The 22,800-nt window shown below is 47.3% G+C and overlaps 1 protein-coding gene across 9 annotated transcripts; it reads left to right on the forward strand.

The window, feature by feature from the left end:
- The first annotated feature begins 88 nt into the window (after positions 1 to 88).
- Positions 89 to 22,794, forward strand: tnk2a (tyrosine kinase, non-receptor, 2a). Of its 9 annotated transcripts, none has more exons than XM_060045677.1 (22): positions 89 to 534; positions 672 to 863; positions 945 to 1,054; positions 1,603 to 2,402; positions 2,674 to 2,836; positions 3,395 to 3,465; positions 3,789 to 4,028; positions 4,371 to 4,520; positions 4,952 to 5,047; positions 5,351 to 5,532; positions 7,983 to 8,109; positions 8,802 to 8,948; positions 9,739 to 9,833; positions 10,542 to 10,736; positions 14,665 to 14,756; positions 15,278 to 15,322; positions 15,705 to 15,940; positions 16,882 to 17,085; positions 19,001 to 19,692; positions 19,933 to 20,071; positions 21,434 to 21,529; positions 22,189 to 22,794. In XM_060045677.1, the coding sequence occupies exons 4-22, from the start codon at positions 2,289 to 2,291 to the stop codon at positions 22,453 to 22,455; spliced, it is 3,351 nt and encodes a 1,116-aa protein (XP_059901660.1). In that variant the 5' UTR covers positions 89 to 534; positions 672 to 863; positions 945 to 1,054; positions 1,603 to 2,288; the 3' UTR covers positions 22,456 to 22,794. The 9 variants fall into 9 exon arrangements, with proteins under 9 accessions (XP_059901660.1, XP_059901659.1, XP_059901656.1 ...); XM_060045676.1 differs by having other exon boundaries at positions 945 to 1,014; positions 1,600 to 2,402; XM_060045673.1 differs by having other exon boundaries at positions 945 to 1,014.
- The last annotated feature ends 6 nt before the right edge of the window (positions 22,795 to 22,800 follow it).

A 22,800-nucleotide genomic window follows, 5' to 3' on the forward strand; every position in this document is an offset into this window, starting at 1 on the left:
AAGCCATAATCACCGTCGATGTGTAACAATTTCTATTGAAGCGATCTGAAAAGATTGTTTTTAAAATAAAGCATTTTCAACTCCAAATCCTCCTTATAACACACTTAATATTGTAGGTGGAATACACAGATAACATCAACGGCGTACCATATTGCAGCCGACTACTCAATGCTGCCAAATTGACGTCACTAATCATGACTGCCATTCAAAATAAGCGCTCATATTCCTTTGAGCCCCCTCACAATTAAAATCACAGGAGTACACCTCCCTAACAATATATAGGCAACCGAAACGCGTTCACTTGGCTCTTTAAGGTTACGCACAGGAATGACGCGGAGGATCTGAGCGCCGCCACTGGAGGCGCCCCGGAGTGAACCGCGGCGCCGCGCGACCCGCCGAGATAACGGATCTGCTTGAGAGGGTACAACCTGCGCATCACCACGGCATGTTTTTGTCGCAATAGTCGCTCTCGTAGAGTAGCGACTGCATATTTACCCAGAAATAGCCATCTTCCAAGAGGCTTTTCCTTTATAGGTACGTATAGCATGGTGTTTCTAGCCAACCACACCGCCTCCTCCGTGTGTTTATGTGGATCACTGTGTTTCTGTGCGTGTGTGAGCGGCGCTCGGCATGTGACAGAGACGTGACCTATTATCGCTTGGTGTGTGCAGTCGATGCAGTGTCAATGTCCAGCTAATATCAATGTCTACGGTATGGAGTAGGAACGCTAAGGTTTGATGGGCAGACAGACTGGCCAGGTGAGCGGACTCGCGTCATACTGGAAATGTCATCGCCAGGCCAGGGACTATAATCTCATCAGCTTTGTAGTTGGCGTCTTCTGAGGGGGCTGGAAGGGTGACCAGGTCAGGGTCGTTGTATGTATATTGTGCATGTGTTACAGTGACGTTGCTCTTCTGTTTTCATGACGTCTCTCCCGGAATCAGGCGGGTGCAGAGGATCCGCATGGCCTCTACCAGCAGGTGACCCCAACATCCGCATGAAAGCAGACGAACGGTAGGCGTGCAGAACCCAACCCATTGGATACCCACGTCCGGTAGATAAATATAATTATGATAATAGAACAAAAATAAACAATAAATATATATTTTATATATATATATATATATATATGTGTATACATATGTATATATATGTATATAATTATATATATATATATTATATATATATATATACACATACCTGCTAAATTGTGATTCCTTCTACCTTAACATGCAAACAAGGTACATACTACGTCATTCACCAACTGCCTCAAAACCACCCACTCTGAGGCTGATGTACATTATTACTGTGGTGCTAATTTAAGCCATTAGCTCGTCTGCCGTTCTATCCGTCTCTGTCTTTATGCCTGTCGGCTGTTGCCATGGTTACACAGCCTATGCTATAACAGCTATGTTTGGAGTTACACTCCTCTGACTTTCAGCATATTTTCCCATATTTCTGCTTGTATGTTTAACATGGCTGTTCTCTCTCTCTCTCTCTCTCTCTCTCACTCACTCACTCACTCACTCACTCACTCACTCACCTTCTCATCCTTTCTCTCTTCCTCTCTCCTCCAATTTGGGATGCTGAATAATTAAGCAGCGGTTGGTTTGGATGCTATGGGGCGTCCAGAATGAGCGAGCGGGCTAGCAAGGATCCAGAAAGGGAGACGGAGAGAGAAATGGAGAAAGAGAGATAGACATAGAAACACAGTGAGGGAGGGAAAAAGCATAGCAATGTGCTGTACTGTATGAAGTGGTGCAGAGAGAGAGAGAGACAGAGAGAGAGACTAGGAGAGAGAATAAATTGAAGACACACGGTCACAGAGGCCAGGGGATGGTGCACGAGGGGGCCGTGGTGTCAAATGCCTCCAGTCACGTGCACACGTATGTGTGAGAGCGTGCACGTAAAGACGTGCACTAGACACAGCACCGCCCCGCAGAGAAGGTGGTGGAGCTGAGAGGGGACAGCGAGACACCAAACCTGACCAGAGTTAGCGCTCAGAGCTAGGCAAGCCGCTCGTTCTGTATAGGAACAGAGTTAGCACTGAGAGCTAACACAAGCTAAGGCCTCCGTCGAAACAGAGGTCAGATAGGAGAGAGAGAGAGAGAGAGAGAGAGAGAGAGAGAGAGAGAGAGAGAGAGAAAAAAAAATCAGGTGAGACTTGAGAGAAAGGAGGGAGATTTTGTGAAGGAGGAGGAGAGGGAGATAGGGAATAGGCGAGAGAAAGAGGGAGGAGGAGGAGGAGAGGGAGCGAGAGGAGCAGGAGAGGAGCAGAGCCAGTAGCCATGGGGGAGAGCTATGTGTACCAGCGCCTCCCCTATGCCAGGGGGGAGGAGCCGGAGGCAGAGGAAGAGGAGCGCAGTGACAGAGGGATGAGGGCGAACGATGCAGGACCAATGGTAAAGTGTTAAGCTTCTTGACCTATCTCTCACTCGTGCTACTGTGATTGGCTACTGTGTGTGTGTTTATGTGTGTGCTCATCTGCGTGTATTAATGTGTGTATGTGTGTGTGTGAACACCGTACATCAGAGTTTACTTATGCATTGTTTCGTATCATGTGTGTGTGTGTGTGTGTGTGTGTGTGTGTGTGTTAGCTGCACTGTGAGGAGGGTACTTACTGATGTACTGTTATTTAGTGTGTTAACTTGTGTGTCAATGTGTGTGTGTTAGCTGCAGTGTGAGGAGGGCACTGATTGGCTGGCTGAGCTGCTGAGTGACGTGCAGCTGCAGCAATACTTCCTGAGGATCCGGGACGAGCTCAACGTCACGCGGCTCTCCCACTTCGACTACGTCAAGAACGAAGACCTGGAGAAGATCGGCATGGGGCGGCCCGGTACGCTGCGGGCTAGTGCCCCTGTCCCCTCCGTTAGCTCCCTGCTCGCTCTGTCAGAGCCACGTTAGCATACTGTAAGCCTTCTCCAATAGCATCCCTGTAGGCCCCCTGCTAGGGGGTAAGGTAAAGATACACTGTCATTTCATGTGGGTTGAAAAGTTATGAAAGTTGAAAAGATATGAAAAAAAAGATTGTTTTTCAACGGCCAATTAATGAACACCCAATTAAGGGTTAGGGTTAGGCCATTATCGAGCACCTGCAGACAAAGAAACATGTACAGAGGGAGGGACATTAACGCAAACAAAGCAAAATATGACCACAGGTCATAACAGTGTTATTGAGTAGTTAACAGTTTACATAACGACCTACTCACTATTGAAAGGTAGGCGATATAGTGGCACTCTCGAAAGATCCCAAATTCCTACTTTCATCTACCAGTTGGTTGTTAGCCTGAACAGTATTTACAAGTCTGAAGGTAATGTAATCGCGGTAACTCCCATGTTACTTGAGCGCAGCATCAGGGTACGGTTATATAAAGGGTCGTTCCTGTGTCCCCAGGTCAGAGACGCCTGTGGGAGGCGGTCAAGAGGAGGAGGGCTCTTTATAAACGCAAGTCCTGGATGAGCAAGGTACAAATCTCTCTGTTGTTTGTGATGCATGCATACGCACCGTGTCCATGAATGTACAATTTCTATATGCTCTACTTTCTATGAGCGTCTCTGTCTGTATGTATGTTTGTATGGGTTTGTATGCATACGTGTCTATATACATGTGTCTTCATGATCATGTGTACGTTTGTGTGTGTTTGTGTCTGTGTGAGTGTGTGTGTGTGTGTGTGTGTGTGTGTGTCTGTGTGTGTGTATGCGTCTGTGTGTGTGTGTATGCGTCTGTGTGTGTCTGTGTGTGTGTGTGTGTGTGCGCGTGTGCGAGGTGGAATCACTCTCAGCCGTAGCCTCTGCGTCTGGGTCAGCAGGTGTTTCCGGGGAAACGCCCCGACGCCGACCCCCAGGCGCCCCTCCCCCAGGGGGCGTCGGCCTGCCTGGCCCCGCCCACCGGCGCCTCCGCCAGCGAACCGGGCGCCTCGCTCACCTGCCTGGTCCGGGAGGCGGAGCTACAGCTGTTTGAACGCCTGGGAGACGGAACGTTTGGCGTTGTGCGACGGGGGGAGTGGACGAGTCCCAACGGAAGAGTGGTGAGAGAGAGAGAGAGAGGGAGGGAGGGAGGGAGGGAGGGGGGGAGAGAGGGAGGGGGGGGGGGGAGAGAGAGAGAGAGAGAGAGGGAGAGGGGGGGGGGAGAGAGAGAGAGAGAGAGAGGGAGAGGGGGGAAAGAGAGAGAGAGAGAGAGAGAGAGAGAGAGGGGGGGGAAAGAGAGAGAGAGAGAGAGAGAGAGGGGGGGGAAAGAGAGAGAGAGCGAGCGAGAGAGGGGGAGACAAAGCGAGGGGGAGAGAGAGAGGGGGGAGAGAGAGAGGGGAGAGAGAGGGAGACAACACTGCCGATAAGAGTCTTAGTGTCCCTGTTCACCTGGCCCCCTGCAGCAGTCGGTGGCGGTGAAGTGTCTGAAGGCCGGCCTGCTGGACTCAGAGGGTCTGGACGACTTCATCAGGGAGGTGAACGCCATGCACTCCCTCAGCCACCAGAACCTCATCACCCTGTACGGCATCGTGCTCACACAGCCCATGAAGATGGTGAGGCCACTCCCACTGACATATACACCCATATACACGTATATATAAATATGAACACACATACACACACTAACATAGATACATTCATATACTGTATATATGAAAGTATATGAACATGTGTACACACAGACCATGGAGATGGTGAGGGGTTGCACATATGCACACAAACATGTACACACACACACACGTACAGACACAAGGACTCGCACATAGATATAGACACACACAAAGAGACACACATCTACACACACATGTACAGAAAAAATATTTACGAATATAAACTATCTCTTATCATGCACAGATGACATATATAATACAAATGGTTTTGTGTGTGTGTGTGTGTGTGTGTGTGTGTGTGTGTGTGTGTGTGTGTGTGTGTGTGTGTGTGTGTGTGTGTGTGTGTGTGTGTGTGTGTGTGTGTGTGTGTGCAGGTGACTGAGCTGGCCCCCCTGGGCTCTCTGCTGGACCGCCTGAGGAAGCGTCAGGGGCACATCCTCATCGCCTCGCTCTGCAGCTACGCTGTCCAGGTTAGCATGGCATATCATTCTAATGCTACGGATTGCATAGCATGCAAAGGCTTATGCTAGCAAAGCATTCAGATTCACTCATTCAATAGCTATTGTTCGACCCTGCGTTCAAATATAGCGGTGTGGTTAGGCTTTGAAAACGCCCGCAAAGTGTTTCTATCCAAGTCGGAAATTCCCAAACTTTTCTTGGAACAAAGCTAATTACAGACGCAAATTACAGTCTTGTACCATTGCCTGTAGAACATGGCGTTATTCTTAGTGTGTGTGTGTGTTCCTCTCTTGTGTCTGTGTGTGCATACGTAGGTGTCGTGCGGCATGGCCTATCTGGAGCAGCGGCGCTTTCTCCACCGCGACCTGGCGGCCCGGAACGTTCTGCTGTTCTCCAGCGACACGGTGAAGATCGGAGACTTCGGCCTCATGAGGGCACTGCCCAAACACACGGACCACTACGTCATGGAGGAGAGCCACAAGGTCCCCTTCGCCTGGTGAGAGAGAGACTGTCTAGCAGACTGGTGGAGAGAGACTAGACACTAGAATGGGGGAGAGAGACTAGACACTAGACTGGTGGAGAGAGACTAGACACTAGACTGGGGGAGAGAGACTAGACACTAGACTGGGGGAGAGAGACTAGACACTAGACTGGGGGAGAGAGAGACTAGACACTAGACTGAGGGAGAGAGACTAGACACTAGGCTGAGGGAGAGAGACTAGACACTAGACTGGGGGAGAGAGACTAGACACTAGGCTGGGGGAGAGAGAGACTACACACTAGATTGGGGGAGAGAGAGAGACTACACACTAGACTGAGGGAGAGAGACTAGACACTAGACTGGGGGAGAGAGACTAGACACTAGACTGGGGGAGAGAGACTAGACTGAGGGAGAGAGAGACTAGACACTAGACTGGGAGAGAGACTAGACACTAGACTGGGAGAGAGAGACTAGACACTAGACTGGGAGAGAGAGAGACTACACACTGGACTGGGGGAGAGAGAGACTAGACACTAGACTGGGGGAGAGAGAGACTAGTCACCCTACACAAATAGAGGGAGAGAGAAAAGGAGAGGAGAGCCTATAGAGAGAGAGCAATAAGGAAAGGAGCAGAAGAAGAGAGATGGTTAGGGAGAAGGAGAGAGAGGTGGATGGTGGGTGAACAATTTTCTTTAGCGATGGAGAAAAATCAAAGAAGAGAATGAAAGAGCGAGAGAAAGGGAAAGAAATCAAAAGACACACGAGGCAGAGAGAGAAATACAAAATTAAAATGAGATGTGAAATCAGGGGAGAAGAGGGAGAAAGTTAGCGTTGGAGGGAAAAAAGGGAAGGAAGGAGGGATGGAAAGAGGAAGAGACCTTTCCTAGATGCTTACTTGGGCCACCGGAGCAGTGCATTCTGGGTAGCGTTGGAATGGAGAGACTACACACTAGACTGAGGGAGAGAGACTAGACACTAGACTGGGGGAGAGAGACTAGACACTAGACTGAGGGAGAGAGACTAGACACTAGACTGAGGGAGAGAGACTAGACACTAGACCAGGGGAGAGAGACTAGACACTAGACTGAGGGAGAGAGACTAGACACTAGACTGAGGGAGAGAGACTAGACACTAGACTGAGGGAGAGAGACTAGACACTAGACTGGGGGAGAGAGACTAGACTGAGGGAGAGAGAGACTAGACACTAGACTGGGAGAGAGAGACTACACACTAGACTGAGGGAGAGAGACTAGACACTAGACTGAGGGAGAGAGACTAGACTGAGGGAGAGAGACTAGACACTAGACTGAGGGGGAGAGAGAGACTAGACACTAGACTGGGGGAGAGAGACTAGACACTAGACTGAGGGAGAGAGACTAGACACTAGACTGGGGAGAGAGAGACTAGCCACTAGACTGGGAGAGAGACTAGACACTAGACTGGGGAGAGAGAGACTAGACACTAGACTGGGAGAGAGAGACTAGACACTAGACTGGGAGAGAGAGAGACTACACACTGGACTGGGGGAGAGAGAGACTAGACACTAGACTGGGGGAGAGAGACTAGACACCCTCCACAAATAGAGGGAGAGAGAAAAGGAGAGGAGAGCCTATAGAGAGAGAGCAATAAGGAAAGGAGCAGAAGAAGAGAGATGGTTAGGGAGAAGGAGAGAGAGGTGGATGGTGGGTGAACAATGTTCTTCAGCGATGGAGAAAAATCAAAGAAGAGAATGAAAGAGCGAGAGAAAGGGAAAGAAATCAAATGACACACGAGGCAGAGAGAGAAAGACAAAATTAAAATGAGATGTGAAATCAGGAGAAAAGAGGAAGAGGGAGAAAGTTAGCGTTGGAGGGGAAAAAAGGGAAGGAAGGAAGGAGGGATGGAAAGAGGAAGAGACCTTTCCTAGAGGCTTACTTGGGCCACCGGAGCAGTGCATTCTGGGTAGCGTTGGAATGGATAGAGTACAAGGAGAGCAGCTTGAGCTCACAGTGCTCTTTCTCTCCCGCTCCGATCACATGCTCACACTGGTACCAGGAAGTCTCCGTCTCCATGGCAACAGAACAGCACCCTAGGTCTGTCCGTCGATGAGGTCACTGCGCGGCAGCAGAGACGAGACATTCGGCTTCGAAAAAATAAATAAATCGTACTCTTCCTCTCCTTTTGTTCTCTACCCCCCCTCGCTCTCTCCTCCCTTCCTCTCTCTCTCCTCCCTCCCCCTCAATCTCCCCCTTTACTCCGTGTCTCTCTCCCTGTTCCTCCCCCTCTCCTCCCTGTCTCTCTCCCCCTCTCCTCCCTCTCTCTCCCCCTCTCCTCCCTCTCTCTCCCCCTCTTCCTCTCCTCCCTCCCTCCTACCCCTCCTCCCCCTCCTCCTCTCCCCCTCCTCCCCCTCCCACTCCCTCTCCCTCCCCCTCTTCCTCCCTCCCTCCCCCTCCTTCTCTCCCCCTCCTCCCCCTCCCTCTCCCCAGGTGTGCTCCAGAGTCTCTGAAGTCCCGTACCTTCTCTCATGCGTCTGACACCTGGATGTTCGGGGTCACCCTGTGGGAGATGTTCACCCACGGACAGGAGCCCTGGCTGGGCCTCAACGGCAGCCAGGTACGCCCTGGAGATCCAGTTTATCCATGGACCTGTACATGTGGATGATTATTTATAGCACCTAAAAATATGGTACACACACATACTTTGTTCAGGATGTCTGTGCATACCTACGTTGTATACACATTCACACACAAAAGCAAACAAACAAATGTATGCGCACACACTCACATATGCATGCGCAATCAAATAGGCTCACATACGTAAACGCATACACACACACACATTTGTACATACGGCTTGCATGCATAGATAAATAAACTTGATTTGAAAATAGTTTTTAATGGACATCTAATGGTGTAATGCCGTCTGTGTCCACGAGAGGGCGACAATGGCTGTCCCGGCAGTGATTTTCAGCAAATTAGACAGTAGAAGCACACAGGGTCCTAACAGACCACACCTACTTATCTGTCTGTTATCTGTCCTTATGGGTCTCACTGACACACGTGCACTACATGTGTGTCATCAACACCTCATAGTCATAACATCACCAGGGTTGCAAATTAGATTTATTGTGTATGTGTCCTCATATCTGAATAATTGCTACTTTGTATGATTTGGAGTTTGTGTCTGACTCTGAACAAATGTCATTTGATGTCCTTTGATTCTCCAATGTGTGTGTGTGTGTGTGTGTGTGTGTGTGTGTGTGTCTGCCTGGGTGCGTGCGTGCTTGTGCCTGTGTGTGTGCTCAGATCCTGCACAAGGTGGACGTGGAGGCGGAGCGTCTGTGTAAGCCGGACTACTGCCCCCAGGACGTGTACAACGTCATGCTGCAGTGCTGGAGCCCCAAGCCTGAGGACCGGCCCACCTTCACCGCCCTCAGGGACTTCCTGCTGGAGGTACGCTCTGGTCCCGCCCCCCACACAGACCCCTCCACAGACCGCACCCCTATGTGTGGTGTGTGAATGTTTGATTTGCCCAGAACTGCCAATCACAATTAGCTCATGCAATAGCATGAGGCGTTTAACCCCCAGAGGGACATTTGAGCCCACATTTGTGTATGTTTTTACGATTTGATAACTTTGTGGATTTTATTCTGACCGGGATCAATCCATAGCACTACTTTGTAATCTATCACACCACTTTTTGATCTACAATGAGTCGTTTTGAGTGGGATTGGTTTTCCTCAAAACATGAAATCTCTCTTTCTCTGTACTTACTGTGCCGATTCCAAGGACATTGTTGGCTGTGTGTTAACAAAAGCACGATTTCAGCAGACGTTTGTCTGGGTCCTGGTACATTTTCCATGACACAGATGTCTATTACTTCACAAGATAGCAAGTCTTGTTCTCCCAGCCGCAATTACTTTCTGCTACAAAGATGTTTTGATTTGATTACGCTAAAATATAATGCACGACCCCTTGTTGACCTGAATGGTCCAATGTCTGCAGACATCTCTCATATATGGGAGGGATATTCATAAGGGCTGATTATGAGAAGAATGCTAAGCTTATCAGCAGGGATCACAAAATGTTCTGTATGGAAATACCGAGTCAGGAATGGATGAATAATGAGTGGACGCCTGTGTGGGTGGGTTTGTGGTTCTTGTGTGTGTGTGTGTGTGTGTGTGTGTGTGTGTGTGTGTGTGTGTGTGTGTGTGTGTGTGTGTGTTTCTGTGTGTGTGTTCAGATGATGCCCACAGACATGAGGGCTCTGCAGGACTTTGAGGAGGATGACAAGCTGCAGATCAATTTGAATGATGTCATCACCATCATAGAGGGACAGTAAGTAGTGTGTGTGTGTGTGTGTGTGTGTGTGTGTGTGTGTGTGTGTGTGTGTGTGTGTGTGTGTGTGTGTGTGTGTGTGTGTGTGTGTGTGTGTGTGTGTGTGTTCACAGGTAGTTTTAATGAAGTTGCATTCATACTTCATACTGTCTTTTAGCATTTGAGTGAGCATTTGGGGAGAAGGTCACCTAACCCGAGTCAAACGAGCAGCAGCGTGCCATGTTTAACTTAATTAGCCGGGCGAGTGAGCTTCCAGTTAGCGTTTCAGCAAATGGTATTTTACTGATGGCAAGGTCAACATGACGAATGAACGAGAGACCATTTTTTCGTGTTCATTGTGTACCTTGTAAATATATTTGTGAGCACTACTGGAGATTAAATGTATTGTATGTATGTAAATGTGTGTGCGTGTGCGTGTGTGTGTGTGCATGTATGTATGTGTGTGTGTGTGCATGTATGTATGTGTGTGTGTGTGTGTGTGCGCCTGTGTGTGTGTGCATGTATGTATGTGTGCATGTGTGTGTGCCTGGGTGTGTGTGTGTGTGTGCGTGCGTGTGTGTGTGTGTGTGTGCATGTATGTATGTGTGCGTGTGTGTGTGTGTGTGTGTGTGTGTGCATGTATGTATGTGTGCATGTGTGTGTGCGTGTGTGTGTGCCTGTGTGTGTGCGTGTGTGTGTGTGTGTGTGTGCCTGTGTGCGTGTGTCCAGGGCGGAGCACTACTGGTGGGTGGGTCAGAACCGGCGCTCCCTGAGGGTGGGTCAGTTCCCCCGCCACGTGGTGACCTCGGTGGCCGGCCTGTCGGCCCAGCACATCAGCCGGCCCCTCAAGCACTCCTTCATCCACACGGGCCACGGGGACACGGACCCCCACCGCAGCTGGGGCCACGCCGACCGCATCGACAGGTCGCACGCACATACACGCACGCACGCACGCTCTTACATACACACAAACTCACACACACACATACTCACTCTTATACACACACAAACACACACACACACTCACTCATTCACTCACTCACTTCCACACACACACACACACTTCAACGTAAACCCATACACACACAAACATTCACACACAAACACACACGTATTCTCACACACACATACACACACATACACCTACACACACACTCACTCTCATGTACGCACACACACAAACACACACACACAAACGCACGCATATATGGCAGGCCATAAGGGTCAAATCTATGCCTCATTGTAGACAAGTATATGATATGTTTATAGAAATAATTAATTGTCTCATCACACGCTGTGAAAGCAGGATCTTCTGATGGTCCTATCAATGTAATTGATATTCAAACACCTATTCAGTACGATTAGGAAAGCTTCATCTCAGATCAGCCACCTCTGCAATTGAGTCTTCCTCGGAGCCGAACGAGTTGAGCAATCTTCCATGTGCAAGCACTGTAATATTGTTTGAACCCTCAAAATATGGGTTACATCCGCCCTTCATTGGGCGTCAAGCAGCGAAGCTGCGAGACAACCTATTGTTTTCATACGTTTTCCTATTATTGTCCTTCAATGGGAGTCTATGGCAGCCCATAGAACGCCATGGTGAAAAGTTTTGAAACTTGGCACACTGGTTCAGGACAGTTCCATTATCGCATGACCCAAATTTGTGCTTGCTAGCTCATGAGCTCTAGTGCCACCAACACGTCAAAGATGGACATGCATTCATGTTTATAAATTTTGACCCATTCATCCAAGATATCATTGGATTCCTTGGGCCATTTCATTGGATTCCTTGGCTCGTCATTTTGCGCCATGATGGATTTTCCGCCATCTTGGTTTATGTCAAAAACCTTCAAAATGTATCTCCTATCACAAATCTTCAGGCCATGCTTGACAAAAAACATAGAATAGATTTTGCAAGTTCAAAACTGTTGGGCCGCTACAGCCAATCAAATTTGACCGTGAAGATGCCAAAGAGGAAGTAAGCCAATTTCTCAGCAGCCCTTTGACATTATAACCAAACTTGTCACATAGACCCATGACATCATCATTGGGACACTCATTAAATTCGGTGACCTTTGACCTCTAGGGGGCGCTGTTATTAATGAAGATGTGTTTTAACACCTCTCTCTGTACAGTATATTTCAAACTTATTTTCAATTTCTTGTGATACTGTCAGACCTCCCCATAAAGCTAATGAATTATTTCCCATGGCAACATCAGAATTTGCCCGCCATGTTGAAAGTTGTCAAAATCAATAGTTCATATCCACAGGACACAAATTATGTCCAATTACATGAAACTTAAAACATACCTTTTCACACTAGCCTTCCCCACCTAACTCCCACCTTATTCTTCATGTTTAACCTCTGTTTTTCTTTTATTCCTAGTCTGTTTTACATAGTTTTGATAGGGCAATATGTAAAGCGTCTTAGAGTACCATATTAAGCGCTATATAAATTTCATTTATTATTATTATTATATATGATCTTCAGACCAGGCTGAACAAATATCTCAGACAGCTTTTTCAAATTCAAAACTGTTTGGCCGTGACAGCCAATTAAACTTGACGGCAAGGCCGCCCAACAAGAAGTAAGCCTGTTCTCAGCATCTCTTTAACCTATCATAGGCATACTTGGTACATAGACTCATGACATCATTCTGGGGACAACCAAACAATTTGGTGACCTTTGACCTCAGGGGGGTGTCAAACAGGAAGTGAGCTAATTTCTCTGCAAGGCCTTCATGTATCCAAACCAAACGAGGCTCATAGTCTTGTGACCCTATCCTGATGATGGCCAAATAATTTGGTGACATTTGACCTCTAGGGGGGCGTTGTTAGCAGCAAGATAATTCAAGCCCTTAGAAAGCAAATTGTACAATGTATTTTCATTGTAATAACCATTAGCCAATAGCTTTCATTGTCAGTAAAATTATATCTAATCATATTCATTTTATAATGGTCATCATATACTGTGTTATATAAAACTGATAACATATCAATCATATTAAATCATCATGTCAATCTGACATACAGCACACAATCAGAACACTACTAGCTCATTAAAGGGTAGACACTGCACTCTTTTGGCGACAAGCGGTACTGCATGTATAATAAAACAATGACTTTATTTACCATTCCGCCCACCTGCAATATAAACTGCTAAACTGATAAAAATGCTTCATGAACCACCTCCAGAACGGGTGCTTGTTTACATTGTGTCTCTGAGGGATGTTGTTCAGAATACCCCCTATGTAATTGTGTGATTTGTTCTGTCAGGCAGACGATAATGCGCCCTTACCACTAGGTGGGGTCATTTTTCCATTTTGTAAACATTGACGCGTAAATGTAAATGGACTACTAGAGCATTATGCGTAGTCGCATAATGCTCTAGTTCATTCCACCAGCTGTCGTTGACTCGTTATTACTAATTACTGAGACGGTCATAAATGTAGCCACCTAGCCGATTACGTCTGTCCAGCAAAATTTGTTTATGGAGTCCTATTCTGCTTGACCCCAACATTGCTGCTCGCAGCTATATTTTCATATTAATAATAATAATACATTTTATTTAGAGGCGCCTTTCAAGACACCCAAGGTCACCTATATTAGAACTCTACCAGAGTAAATGTGGATTTTCTATTAAAAGTATTTGGATGACACCTAGTGGAAACACTTTTTAATGTATAGCAAGTCATGTAGCAGCCTAGATGTTACATCCATGTGGACGTAACATCTTTTAACAATTGTCGGTATTGATTTGACAAGATAAAGGAATATTACCTATTGTTAAAACAGCCACAATGAACACCATGAAGAATATACATAGACCTACATAACAGGTATTCAATACATATTGAACACAGGCGGAAACATGGATCCATACGCTTCTTTCTGACAACTAACCCAAGATAAAACTTTGTGATTTGAGTAAAAACAACCATTATTCTGCAGTTGATTAGTGAATTGAACATGAACCAAACACCCGATGCAGCCTACACGGGGCAGTGAAGTGAATGCACAGCATGGTCGATCATTAACGAAAGATCATTAACGGACCGCTGTGGTTTGACCTTGTTGATCGTTGATTGGGTGGAGAAGGGTCATATTTACTGACTGCGAGAAAATTATTGATTTTATTCAATACATGTAAGAGATCGTTTTTAACCCTCTGCATTCCATACGCAAGCTAGCGCACGCAAATACAAACACACGCACGCACACACGCTAGCGCACACACGCTCACACGCAAACAAACACACACACACGCACACACAAGCACTACATAAAGTGACTTTACTCTGTTCACAATGTTTCTGTCAATACTGGGATTAACCAGATCCGTTTTTTATTCCTTGATCAGGATTAATTTAGTCCTACATTTCCATTCTACTGAAGGCAAGGCAAGGCAACTCTATTTATATAACACGTTCCATACACAAGGCAGACTCAATGTGCTTCAGAAGACTAATCTTGTGATGCAAAATTTATTTCAAGAAACTCTTGCAAGTGTGTTGAATCTGTATTGTTACGGTTTATCATGAATTATTCTCTGTGTCTTGCATTGGGTGCATCTATGGTGGGGATACCAGTCTTTCATCACTAGAGAGCAGCAATGTAGTTTTACACTTGGTTATACTTTGTTTTATTCGTTCTGTACAAATCAGGGCATTGACGCTCACAGCTAGGATCGAAGTACCCCTGTTCCTAAACTAACAGGACTGATAGCCAGATACGTGAAGTAGGAACATTATCATCAGAAAATAATATTAGCATTCGTATCTGTTGATGTTTTTGGACAGAAGTATTTAATGATTTCCTTTGGTCTTATGTCTTTCTCCCACACACAAACAGTCTGTATTTAGGGAATCCCATGGACCCCCCGGATATTCTTGGAATGGATCCTTCCAGAGCCAGACCAACTAAACTCCCCAACCGTGCCAAGAGTGAGTTGTTGTCGTTCTGGTTAATAAGTCTTGAATCAGTCCTGTGAATTAGTCAGAACTAAACGATGGAATGGCTTCATGCATTACTTAGGGTTGTGCCTCTTGGTAAGTTCACAATTCATTTTTGGCAAACTGAATCTGAGTCAGTCATGTTAGTCTATTTGAAGACCTCTTCAACCCTTCATTCGTTCATGTAATTATTTTCACATCCAGGGCAGATGTGACATCAGAAAGTACAGCGCAGTTATCAACCAAGAATTAAAAAGGGATGGAAAATTGTGTTGAACAAGACTATAAACTGCAATAAATAAATATGCTGAAAATATCTATAAACTCAATATGAGTAGTAAATCTAAATGTAATTTAAAAGTATGCAAAACAGGCAATTTAAACGCCATTATGGAAGACATTATGAAACTATTTCAGACAGCTTGATGCTTGAGGTTGACATGATTGGAACATGATGGAATGGAACCCTACATTATGCAATTACACCTGTCTGTCTCTCACCCCCCCCCCAGAACAGCCCCCCCCTCGCCCTCCACAGCCCGCTGTTCTGCTGAAAAGTAAGTCTCGACATCTTCCTCAGTATGTCCTTAATATAGCCTACGTTACAGTATGTTTGTGTGTGCGTTGGTTTATGCATGTGTGTTTTTTTGTGTGAATTTTTTGTGCATGTGCAATATTGTGTGTGTTGTTTTGTGTGTAATGTTTTTCTTTTTTTTACACACGCGTGCGCTCGTGTGTGTGTGTATGTTCATATATTTGTGTGTCTGTGCCTATGTGTATGTATTTGTGTTCCTCTGTGTATGTGTGTGTTTTAATCTGTATCTGCATTCCTGTGTGTTTTTTTTATATTAATTTCTGCGTATGTGTGTTCCTGTGTGTGTGTGTATATTATTTTCTTTTTGTGTGTGTGTGTGTGTGTGTGTGTGTGTGTGTGTCCAGAGCCCTTCTACGACTCCGTGTTGGACAACTACGAGGATGAGGACGACGCGAGTGCCGCGTCCGGCCTGAAGAGACTGGGCGTTTCCCTGGGCCTTAAGCTCCGCCCCTGGGAGGGGCCAAGCCTGCGATCGGCTAAGAGCGAGGTGTCACTCATCGACTTCACCGACGACAGCTTCAGCTCCACCACGCCCTCCCCGCTCACAGACCCCCGACAGCTGGACGAGGACACACTGCAGGTGAGGGAGGGGGGGGGGGGGAGAGAGAGAGGGGGAGAGGGAGAGGGAGAGAGAGAGAGAGAGAGAGAGAGAGAGAGAGGGCGCATTTAAGGGCAGCTTAGAGGGTATCTACAAACGAGAATCAACCTGAGGTAGAGATTGAGGTAGGCACAGGGATAGAGAAGTATAGAACATGATATAATTCTTTATTGTCATTGCACAGGATACAACGAAATTGGATGGCCGTCCTCTTGATGCTTTATAAATAGAGTTATACTAATTATATCAAACAATAAAGTTAAAATCTGGGAATAGTATCATTGTGGTACTGGTAAACCCCACTCTGAGCTGTGCTCGCTATCCCTCCAGCCTGAAGGTGCACTTGCTGAGATGTTGGTAGATAAACTGACTTTTTATATTTTTGTATTGTATTTGTCTTGTGCCATTTATGAACCTGAGTCTGAAATAAAGTTTTCAGAATACAAAAAAATAAAATGTCCAGCTATTCACCTCCCCCCTCTACCCTCCCACATCACCTCATCACCACACACACATTCATTCACACACATCCTCCAGTGCATGCTTAAAGTGACAGTGAGGTAGCATGGAAAAGAGAAGTATGTTACGGTATCTACTGATCAATATATATGCTCATAAATCGTATCTATTTAAACCAGTTCAATATTCCTGACCGGTTACCCTGTGGTGCGAGGGGCCCCGGTGGGGACAGATGAGTACACACAGTGTATGGATTTACACCTGGAAAATAAGAGTGCGAATTGGGAGCCAGGCTGAACAGTATTCACAACACCTGTCATGGCGGGAAAAGGGAAAGTGTGATGGATTCATGTGATAGAGGAGTCCGGTACATCATGTACAGTCCACTCTCAAGAGTCTATTGACTGTCAGTCCATAGTTACGTCACTTACCAAGGGTTTTCTTCTCCCAAACTCGTGCTTTAGGACATGCCCTCAATCCTGGACTGGCCCCTCCCACTCCCGGCCTACGATGAGGTGACCACAGAGCTGGAGGACCAATCAGACGACCAGGAGGTCCGCTCCATTAACAGGGGATTGGCTGAGGATTCCTTTGCCCCGCCCATCTCCGTAGCGGAGGGCAGAAGCGAGTCCCAGTCAGCGGACCTGTTCCAGGAGCTACAGAGAGAGGTAGAGAGCAGAGTATTATGGTCTTGTTATAATATATGGATACTTCTGAGTAATGGAGTGACACAAGAAGGCAGGTCGAGACTTGCTATCCAATTGACTCTCATTTACTCAGTTGAGAACAATGTTACATGTTACACGTAACGGGTGCCGTGGAGCACCCCCTAAGACATGGGAAACAATAATGCACTTATCCATTGCATACATAGCACAGAGCTTCTATTGGAGTAATTTGTGTTACCTTTGCAAAGAAATGTTTGTTAACTTTTTACCGCCTAAATAAAGGCTTATGTTGAAGCAGTGGCACCGGAATGATTTCAGTGGTGGGGGGGGGCCAAATGCGCGTGCATGATGTGTCGAACAGCGCGTGACACCTCATCATCCTAAAGCCGGCCACACACCGGCGCAGAAGCGCCGCGGTGAGCATTTGACGCGCGTCAATTGCCGCCCCGAGCACCAATAGGAAGCGGCGCGGTGCAGCACCGCTGTGATCCAAATGACGTGTCGTCACCGCAAATTAAACACTGAGTCGTCATAGTAACTTTCCTCATTGTCATCATTATTAACCTTTATTTACCCAGGCAAGCAAATTAAGAACACAATTCTTATATTCAAGTGCAGCCTGAAAAGAGCTAGAAGCTCTTTAAGGGGAAGTGGGAGGTGAGTGCTAAAAGTGAAAACAAGGTTATATAAATTACACTTAGAAAAATACAGTATAATACAATACAATACAATAAAACAGTTAATCAGTAGGGCATGACAAGAAGGCCTATTTAGGAAGTGCAGGAGTCAACTTTGATTTGTTGCAGATTTTGTTTGAAGACAGAGAGGTGAAGACAGAGAGTTAAAGGGTGTTTTGTAGGGTGGTCCAGTCAAAGGCTGCAGCGAACCGGAAGGCACTGCGTCCGAAGACGGTGCAGACTTTGGGGATGGAGAGGTTGATGAATGCACTGGACCTTAGATTGCTGGGTGGGTGGGAGAGTTGCAGAAGGGAAGAGAGGTAGAGAGGTGTAATGCCAAGAATGGTTTTGTTGGCAAAATTGGGCTGAAATCGTGTAGTATGAACCAGCCGTAAGCAAGCAGCAGCAGCACCATTGTGCGAATTCCCTACTAAACCAAACGAGACTCGTAATGGCAGGTAAAAACAATACTTTATTAAAGCATGCAATTGTGATGTAGAAAAAAACAAAAAAAACATAAAGTGCTTGCACGATATTGAAACCTACAGCGATCGTTAGTTAACTAGTGTGGTGGTGCCTTACCATTTGTTTACCCATGGGCCATGGCAACGAGATTGCTACCTGCTGTAGTACTCTCATTGGCTGAATCTATGAGAACGTTTTAGACTCAATCAATGTAAGGTCGCGGGGGAGACGAAGCTCTGTTTGTTTGTATAGTAACAATATTAGGCCAAAACATTGCTAAGAAATTAAATAGTTCATCAATACAGGCTAAAAAAATAATTAGTATTTTATTTTTTTCAACGAAAAGTGGGGTGGCCATTGGCCCCGCGGCCTCATAAGTTCCGGCGCCTATTTGTTGAAGTACTAGGACCAGGACCGAAATCTAGGACCAAACTAAAAATGTTTTGTTAAACTTCATGAAGCAGCACCCCATTTGATTCCAGTTTCCTCTCTCTTTCTCTCTCTCTCTCTCTCTCTCTTTCTCTCTCTCTCTTTCTCTCTCTCTCTCTCTCTCTCTCTCTCTTTCTCTCGCTCTCTCTCTCTCTCTCCCTCTCCCTCTCCCTCTCCCTCCCCCTCTCTCTCTCCCTCTCCCCCTCTCTCTCTCCCTCTCCCCCTCTCTCCCTCTCCCTCTCCCCCTCCCTCTCTCTCTCTCCCTCTCCCCCTCTCTCTCTCTCTCTCCCTCTCCCCCTCTCTCTCTCCCTCCCCCTCTCTCCCTCTCCCTCTCTCTCTCCCAGGTGATGGTGAAGCTGCAGGTCCCCATGGCGCCGGGCCGCTCCCTCCCCTCCTCCCCCCTCCCCTTCTCCCGCCCCCCCGCCCACCGTCAGATCTACCTGCCCACCCCGTCCTCCCCCCCTCCCCCGGCCTCCTCCTACGAGGACCGCCCGGTGCTGCCCCCGCGCACCCCCCTCCCTCCGCTCCGCCCCTTGCGCCAAGCCCCCGCCAAGCCCCGCCCCCACGTGCGCTCTAGCTCCGCCTCCCTCGGCGACGAGGACCGCGCCCCCCAGCCCCCCAACCCCGACCACGTCGCCTCCTCCTCCGCCTCCTCCTCTCCGCCGCAGATCCCGCCGCGGGACCACCACCCCGCCTACTCCCAGCCCCCCTCCCGCGCCACCTCGCCCCTCCCCCACCTGGCGGCCCTCCCCTCCTCGCCGCTGACCCTCCCCCCTCCCCCGCTCTCCATGTCCCCGCGCCGGGCGTCGGCCCTGTGCTGTGTGGGGCCCCTGGGCTCCCTGATGCTCTCCTCCCCCTGCCCCGCTCTGCCCCGCCCCCCCGCCCTCGCCACCGCCACCGCCTCCAACGCCCTCTCCTCCACCTCCTTCCTGGACCCGCTGGCCGGCCCCGAGGGGCGGGGCCTGTCGTTGTTGATTGATGGCTCCCAGAGTTCTGCTCCCGCCCCTCTTCCCGAGCGTCCAGGGTACCTGGAAAGGTGGGGTCTTGAGATCCAGCGATATTATAAATAATATATAAAAAGTGACATCTTCCCCTATTTTTAATTGTATCAAAGTCTAATCAGATTCTCTGTTAATATAAAGTTAATTTTATTTTTTTCTATTTATGACAATGCCACACTTCCACAACATCATTCTTTATTATTATGTACATTACAATACCTGTCCTCATTAGCAATCGGTAACCGGTAACCACAAGCTCTGTCCTTCTGTACCAGGTACGGTGCAGCCAACATGGCCGCCGTCAAGCCCATAATGCAACAGAGCAGAGCAAAGCCAAACTCCTCCTTCAACAACAACAACAACGGCGGTCAAACTACAACTCCCAGCATGCAGCAGGAGCTGAGCATCAAACAGGTGGGAAAGGGATTTAAAAAAAAAGATTTCATGATGTAGGCTTGATAATCAAAAATTCTCTGACATGTGACATTTGAAGTCCCTGTGCCATTGGTTGAGGTTGTGACCAGGTTTCCTGCTTCATGCGTTATTGCACAGATCTTGTCCTGTGTCCCACATATTGAAACGATATCTTTTACTTGAACTTGCCCTATTCTCAAAACCACTGTTGGACAGATGCTTGTCTAAAAGCTGGCCTTTATACAATGGCAGTGGAGATAGCAGGGAAGGTTGTAATAACAGGGCGGTTGAATGTCTATCAAACTGCACACACATGGGTCGAATGCAGGTGAACCTGTCCGCCTCTTTGCTGCCTTCTACGCTGCACCCAACGTGGAAGATTGCCAGCAACCACAAAGTCAAAGGCTGTGCAGATTTATGCGGAATATGATAGAAGCTACCTCAAAGAAAATGACTTACTTTAAGTGAGAGACGGATCAACATTTAAGACAGCCTCTCATTATTGGTACAGTTTCCCTAATCGTCCTACTCAAACATAGTCTTTGAACCTGTCGTGGATTTATAAATCGTTATGTTTATGCAAAACATCTACAAAGGATATAAACCTTGTCCATATCATCACTTATCCATCACAGAGGCCTTTGAATACATTCTACTATACATCTAGAGATGCCTCCCTTCCTTACTCTAACATGAAGGTGTTAAGGTGGTTTGCATTTGCAAACTTACTACCACAATTTCTGGTACTCAGGGCCAAGCCTAGCTACTAAAAGCTAGTACTTTTTTGTATTGAAAATCCGAGCCTTGCAGATGTATCCCTCCTTCTTCTTACTGTATTGCAGGTTAACAAAGTAACTCCCTCCACGGCTCACCTCAGCCCTGAACAATTTTAAACTCACAATGCTCACCCCCCCCCCCCCTCATCTACGTCCCCTTGGTTGTTACTGCCCACGATGTGAACGCTTCCCCCTAAGAATCGTGTGCACCCATTTTCTCAGTGAATGTACCCTTGGTAACTTTCCTGCCTCTATCTTCACATGATCATGCATTCAAATGTAATCATATATTCCGCTTTCTGAAGTGTCCTGAAAACAAGTTATTCCTCACCAGTACCCCCGTTTGGTGGGATCTGGTCACCCCTAGTGACAGCTGCTGAGGTCACGGCAGTGGTTTCTGTAGTAAACATCTTCACAAAGCGTCACTGGTTCTGCCTTTCTGTGGTTCTGCGGAAAAAAGAAAAAAAAAAGAGGAAGAGTGTTCAGCGCTGGGTGAGGCCGTAGCTCGGCTGGATGAAGATCAATCGAAGGATGAACGGCCGAGGTGTTAGACCCCGCCTCCATCATCCGTCTGTTTGATTGGCAGGTGCAGGAGGCGGTTCACGGGGTGACGGTGGAGGAGTGCCGGGCGTGTCTGCTGGACCACGGCTGGAGCGTCCCTCTGTCCGTACAGCATCTCAAGGTCTCCCCTGGCTGTCTGTCTGTCTATGTACAGTATATCCCTCGTCCTCGTTAGCTGTCTCCATATGCATCAAGCTGTCTCTCTTTCACCTTTCCTCACTCTTGCTTGTCATCCGCATCCATCTGTCAGTACCAACCCCCCCTCTCTCTCTCTCTCTCTCTCTCTCTCTCCTCTCTCTCTCTCTCTCTCTCTCCTCTCTCTCTCTCTCTCTCTCTCTCTCTCTCTCTCTCTCTCTCTCTCTCTCTCTCTCTCTCTCTCTCTCTCTCTCTCTCTCTCTCTCTCTATCTCTCTCTCTCCATACCTTGCTGGCTCCTATTGATTTATGAAACCTATTGATTTATAAGGGTTAGACACTACTTTAACTCAAGCACTCTCTCTCTCTCTCTCCATACCTTGCTGGCTCCTATTGATTTATGAAACCTATTGATTTATAAGGGTTAGACACTACTTAGGCACACGCGTTTGGGTTAGGCACACGCGTTTGTATGTGCTTTTCTTTGGTGTGTGCGGTTTTATTTTATCTGTGTATATGCCTCTGTGTGCGTGTGGTTGTGTGGGGCGTGTGTTTGTGTTTCCGTGCCGCTATGTGTGTGTGCATCTATATGTGTGTGCATCTTTATGGTGTGTGTGTGTGTGTGTGTGTGCGTGTGCGTGTGTAGGTGGAGCAGTTGTTCCGGCTGGGTCTGAGGTCGAGGTCGGAGTGTGTGGAGGTTCTGGAGCGGAGCAAGTGGAACCTGGAGGAGGCCAGCACCATCATACTGGACACACTGCAGAGCATGAGGTACACACACACACACACACACACACACACACACACACACACACACACACACACACACACACACACACACACACACACACACACACACACACACACACACACACACACACACACACACACACACACACCTTTACTTTGGGGCTAGTCCAACATTGATCGCATGCTTTGATTGGTTTTCTCGGCCTGACCTCGTCGAACCTTCAGAATAAAAGTGTATTCTAAATGGCAAAACAAAAGCAAATAAACACGTTTGTTCTTGAAGAAAAAGAAATAAGACCTGTATTTTCTGTTGGTTGCCAAAACTATGGAAGTATGCGCGCATCACCAGAAGTGTGTGACGTCATCTTGCATCTTGCCAGAATGTAAAATGTCAGAGTTTACCTTCAAACAAGCTTTAGCAAACAAGCCTTTAATCTAAGGACATCTCGTATCTTGGCTCATGCTCTTTTAACTCTCTCTCCTCCCTCCTCTCTCCTCTGTCTCTTGCTCT

Source organism: Gadus macrocephalus, chromosome 23 (assembly GCF_031168955.1).
Source record: "Gadus macrocephalus chromosome 23, ASM3116895v1".
Lineage (NCBI taxonomy): Eukaryota > Metazoa > Chordata > Actinopteri > Gadiformes > Gadidae > Gadus > Gadus macrocephalus.

Coding starts and splice junctions, on each gene's coding strand:
- tnk2a (XM_060045677.1), top strand. CDS start 2,289: ATGGGGGAGAGCTATGTGTACCAGCGCCTCCCCTATGCCAGGGGGGAG. Junction 2,837..3,394: donor GATCGGCATGGGGCGGCCCG/GTACGCTGCGGG, acceptor CTGTGTCCCCAG/GTCAGAGACGCCTGTGGGAG. Junction 3,466..3,788: donor GCAAGTCCTGGATGAGCAAG/GTACAAATCTCT, acceptor TCTCAGCCGTAG/CCTCTGCGTCTGGGTCAGCA.